At 41.4% G+C, this 5,587-nt stretch overlaps 1 protein-coding gene across 1 annotated transcript in view; it reads left to right on the forward strand.

The window, feature by feature from the left end:
* The first annotated feature begins 2,263 nt into the window (after window positions 1-2,263).
* The window catches only part of LOC105533139 (olfactory receptor 2AJ1), a 17,212-nt gene continuing 13,888 nt past the window's right edge, over window positions 2,264-5,587 (forward strand). The window contains exon 1 of the mRNA XM_011971484.1: window positions 2,264-3,186. Within this exon, the coding sequence (XP_011826874.1) occupies window positions 2,264-3,186 (923 nt within the window). The remainder of the gene's footprint in view (window positions 3,187-5,587) is intronic.

The following is a 5,587-nucleotide window of genomic DNA, read 5'->3' on the forward strand; positions in this document are numbered from 1 at the left end:
AGCAGGTGCCTCATGGTAGTGAACGTAAGGTGCTGGAAGTAAGATGATGAGGAAGATAAGAAATAAATTGTGGATTGCTTCCAATTTCTGAAGAAAAAATACAGGTATTATTGTGTTTATAATATGAACTCTAAAACATGTAAAAGCCAGTATGAAATACAGAGATGGATAATTTATGCATAGTTAAAAATATTTTAACATCAAAAATCACTTAAAAAATTAAATCTTTCTTGTAAAAAGGAATTCATTAGACCTAAAATGGGCCAGGAAGTTGGCTAAGAACTGATGATTCAGTAGGACATGGGATTTCAGAAACAAAGTAAATCATTTCTTGAACAAGTACAACCGGAAGAATGATGTAACTCCAGGGAGTGACGAAAAGTTGACAACCTTGGATACGGGTGTGTTGGTTGTGAGTTGTCAGCAGTATTTTTTCATTTTGTAAATTTATGTATGATTGGCTCAGGCAAGGGACCACTGCCCTTAAGTTTGAATCTATGTGTGTCATTAAATTTTACAAGCCATGGGTCAAAACAGTAAAAACAGGCAGGACTGGCTGGGTATGGTGGCTCATGCCTGTAATCCCAGCACTTTGGGAGGCTGAGTCGGGCAGATCACTTGAAGTCAGCAGTTTGAGACCAGCCTGACCAACAAGGTGAAACCCCATCTCTAGTAAAATACAAAACTTAGCTGGGCATGGTGGTGGCACCTGTAGTCCTAGCTACTCGGAGGTTGAGGCTCGAGAATTGCTTGAACCCCAGAGACTGAGGTTGCAGTGAGCCAAGATCGGGCCACTCACTCCAGTCTAGGCAATAGGGCAAGACTCTGTCTCAAAAACAAAACAAAACAAAAAAACAGGCAGGACCAATTACACAAACATCTGTAAACCTCATTGAGGTGCTTATCTTTTCTAACTCTGAAAGTCATAGCACACCATTGTTGTAATTCAAGGGAATTAAAATAGGATTAAGGGATCTGTTATTTATGAAGACTCTGAATATTCACAAAAATTAAAATAAAAAATCATTTATATATTGTCAGCGACGTACTTTTGCATTTCTTTTACAAAAGGGAAAATCTAAGCTCATTTTATTCAAACTTAAGTAGTTGTTATAAGGTGGAAAATAATTTTTCAATGTTTGTTGTTTGTTTTCATGACTATAAAATTTATTGAAAGACAGAAACCTGGACTAATGTGTTTACAAATTTTATAATTTACAAATTAATATGTACATGCGTATTTGTATGTATTTATTTATATTGAGGGAAATTTTACACATACAGGAGGTGCACAAATAACTGTAACCATTTAAATAATGACTATCAAAATATAAATAAATAATACCAACACCTACTATTCCCCACATAGAGGATTAATATATTATACTTCAATTTCTACAAGTTAACATAACAGGTAAATGTAAAAATATATCCTTAAAGACACGTGGTTGATGTTGACTAAATGATACTTCTATTTTTTACATTTAAAATATCGTGTTTCAAATTACAAACATATTGGGTTTTGTGACAATATTTTATTACTTATTACTTTGGGAAGTCTTAGAATTATACATTTTATTTTCTATAAGTTTAATCTAAATAATAAATACATTAGAGAATATTAAGTTCCGTGGTTCATTTGTTTCATTCAAATATTCAACAAACATTGTTGAGCAACTGCTATGCACTAAGTTCTGTTCCAGGCAGTTGGCTATACCAGTGAACAGAACAAGGATCTCTCGTTGTGAAGGGAAAATTCTGGCAGAGAATGAAAATAAACAGTAAATATAACCAGTGTGCTTACTATTTAATGTACGAGAAGGTGAAAAGTGATATGCAAACATGTGAAAATGGAGCAGAGTAAAGAGGACCAGGAAATTAGGGTTCAACTGGGAGCCTTACAAATTTTTAAAGGGTGTGCAAGTGTAGGCTTCCTTGAGAAGGTGACATTTGAGAAAAGGGTAGACTCAAGTAAATTATATGTAATTAATTAAGATTATGAGACTCAGCATGGAGCCAAGAGCCCACTCAGTATACTAAATATCATCAGTTGGTTTGAACAAATAAAAACACCCAACTTGTAAAACATGCCCACTCCAAAAGCTTCCTAAGAGTTCCTCGATGATTACAAAACATGCATCACTCACTCTCATTTTATTATGCAGGCATATTATTCTGAGATTAAGATTTACACTTTTTGTCTTTCTCTATTTATTATTTATTTATTATTTCTTTTTAGGTTAAAAAACAAAGCAAATTCACGATGGGCCATCAGAATGACACTTTCAGCAGCGATTTCATACTTTTGGGAGTGTTCTCTTCTTCCCCAACAAGTCTGGTTTTCTTCTCATTTATATTTGTCATTTTCATTATGAGTGTAACAGAAAATACACTCATGATCCTCCTCATTTGCAGTGACTCACGACTCCACACTCCAATGTATTTTCTGCTCAGCCATCTCTCCTTTATGGATATCTTGCATGTTTCCAACATCGTTCCCAAAATGGTCACTGACTTCCTGTCAGGCAGCAGAACTATTTCACTTGCAGGTTGTGGGTTCCAGGTGTTTCTGTCCCTCACCCTCCTGGGTGGTGAGTGCCTTCTCCTGGCTGCAATGTCCTATGATCGCTATGTGGCTATCTGTCACCCACTGCGCTATCCGACTCTAATGAAGGAGTATGCCAGCACTGTCATGGCTGGAGGCTCCTGGCTCATTGGGGTTTTCAACTCCACAGTCCACACAGCTTACGCACTGCAGTTTCCCTTCTGCGGCTCTAGGGCAATCGATCACTTTTTCTGTGAAGTCCCTGCCATGTTGAAGTTGTCCTGTGCAGACACAACGAACTATGAACGAGGGGTTTATGTAAGTGCTGTCATCTTCCTGGTGATCCCTGCCTTCTTGATCTCTGCTTCTTATGGCCAAATTATTCTTACTGTCCTCCAGATGAAATCGTCAGAGGCAAGAAAAAAGTCATTTTCCACTTGTTCCTTCCACATGATTGTGGTCATGATGTACTATGGGCCATTTATTTTTACATATATGAGACCTAAATCATACCACACTCCAGGCCAGGATAAGTTCCTGGCAATATTCTATACGATCCTCACACCCACACTCAACCCGTTAATCTACAGCTTTAGGAATAAAGATGTTCTGGCGGCGATGAAAAATATGCTCAAAAGGAAGTTTCTGCATAAAAAATGAATAGGAAAATTTCTGAATATGTGTTCTATTTCTACGTTAAATACCTGAAGAGTACTCGTAATAGGTTTTCTAGAAAGAAATCAAAGCTTCTATCTTGCCACATGTGGATAGAAGTGAATATTTCAGAAACTTTGTTAATAATAAATAGTAACCTGTGTTTGTGTTGTAAACATTTACCACTAGAAATGTATTGTTCCTTCTGTGGTACCATTTATAGTCATGCAACAGTTACAGGAAGTAAAAGTTACCCAAGGAGTAGTCCTATTCCCTAACACTAAAATTGTAAGACTTCGTAAGAATATCCTTAAAAATAAAATCACACATTTATTGTATAAGAAAAGACAAATCCATATAATGTTTATTTTTATAAAACTTTGTAAAATTATTTTGCTAACAATCATTTATCAAAAATTCACAAATTCCATATGAAATCTCCATTATTATTTGCCTGGTTTGTCAACACCTTTGTTTAGTAAAATTATACATATATTTATATTATATATATTATATATAATATATATATGGATGCACACACACATATATATGTACACACAAATATACAGATATAAGTTGTGTTAAAATTGAATTATTCATCCTATGCTAGAAGGAACTATACATTAGAGTATCATAAAAATTTTCTTATTTCATTTTTACATATAGGATTATATTCTAGAAACTTCTAGCAATTTATCCTAAAATTTATTTCAAAGAAGATAATAAATATTTCTATTGAGAATACATTTAATTTTTTTTCTTCTTTTTACAAACAGTAAGACATACTTTATCAGTTTAAAACATATGAACAGCTTGTGTCAAATCTGCCTTCTGGCAGCTGGGCACCACCTCGGCTCCCCTGCAGGCTCCCGCCTTCCTTCACATTGCGCTGCTCACTGGGTGGTTCTGGTCCCGGGACCTAGTGGTAGGGGCTGGAGAAAGGGGACTGGGCAGCCCAGTTCTGCTCTCCTCATGCGGTGTCCTGTGCCTGTCATCTGCTTGGGTTGTGGTTTGGCAGGACCACGACTGAGGGTGGCCAGCAAAGCAGGGCTGCAGAAGAGTCTCAGCCAGTTTGATGTGCAGGGTCCAATTTTACCACCCTCCTCATCAGGTCAAACAGCTGCAGGTGCTTCAGAGAGTCCTGGAGCATGTCACTCTTCAGACGTTTGCAGTTCTTCGCATATGGGCCGTCGGAGCTGTTCTCATCCCAAACTAGGCTCTCTTTGTAGAAGTATTTCTGCTTCTTGGTACAGGAGATCACGCGTAATGGGCTGGGCCCTAGGGTCTTCATCATCACCAGGTGCTCTTGGTTTTCATAGGTCTGGAAGAGTGTGAAACCTGGTAGTACTTAAAGAGAATGCAGCCCATGGCCCGGACATGGCAGGCGCGTGTCCAGCCCAGATCAAGGATCAGTTCAGGCAGGCGACAGTGACGGTGGTCACCATGGCGGTGTGATGCTCACGGTCAGTGGTGGCGTTGCGGATGTCAGCCACTCGGACGCTTGTGGTCCTCGCTGACTTCTCATTGCTCCTGTGCTCTCTGTGGAAGGTGTGTAATTCAGAATCCACACGCAGGATGTTCTTGGTTTACAGGTGTGTGGGTCAGCCGGTTCTCATGCAGAAATCTAAGGGTGTGCAGAGCTGGTGGGCCATGTGCCAGACATGTGGGAGGGGAATGGCTGGAAGTTCTTCTCCTTCGGGAACTCAAGGGTGTTCCTGCCCAGGAGCTTAAAGTGATGTACACGGACTGTGGAGGGTGAACCAGTCACACCCCAAGACACACAGGAGCTGGTTCTCCTAGTCCGTCTCGTTTACTTTTTTCGAGAGCGTTGATTTTTGGCGGTGCCGCCTTCCGGTAGTTGCCCATATTGCAGCTGACCCTCAGGCAACCGGAGACGTCCATCTGGCAGGGTCCAAGCACTCACGCCCTTGCCACAGGCGCCTTGGCCCAGGTTCCCGCTGTCTTTATTGCTCTTGGAGCCAATCACCGACCCGGCCACCAGGTGGTGCCTCTTTATCATCTTCCGCACCTGCGCCCCTCACTCGCGGGGGCTCCTGGAGGACGCGTTGCTGCAGGACCCGCTGCGGCCCCCAGGTGGAGCCTCTTTATCCTCTTCCGCACCTGCGCCCTGAGCTCACTCGCCGGGCTCCTGGACGACGCGCTGCTGTAAGACCCGCCGCGGCGTCTTTGGCAGTGGTGGGCGTGCTTGTGGGTCCAGGATGGCCTCTCTCCCGTGACCGCGGACCACGATGAGAGCGTGAAGACCCTCTTGAGAGGAAGGGCTCTGCTCTACACACTGGTGTCTCCTGAGGAAGGGCAGCTGGGCACGCCTTCCGGACCGAGGTATCAGGCGAGAGGCCCCCTTGGGGACGGGGATGGTCTCCCTTC

The sequence above is a fragment of the Mandrillus leucophaeus genome, unplaced genomic scaffold (assembly GCF_000951045.1).
Source record: "Mandrillus leucophaeus isolate KB7577 unplaced genomic scaffold, Mleu.le_1.0 Scaffold1227, whole genome shotgun sequence".
In the NCBI taxonomy this organism is placed as follows: Eukaryota; Metazoa; Chordata; class Mammalia; order Primates; family Cercopithecidae; genus Mandrillus; species Mandrillus leucophaeus.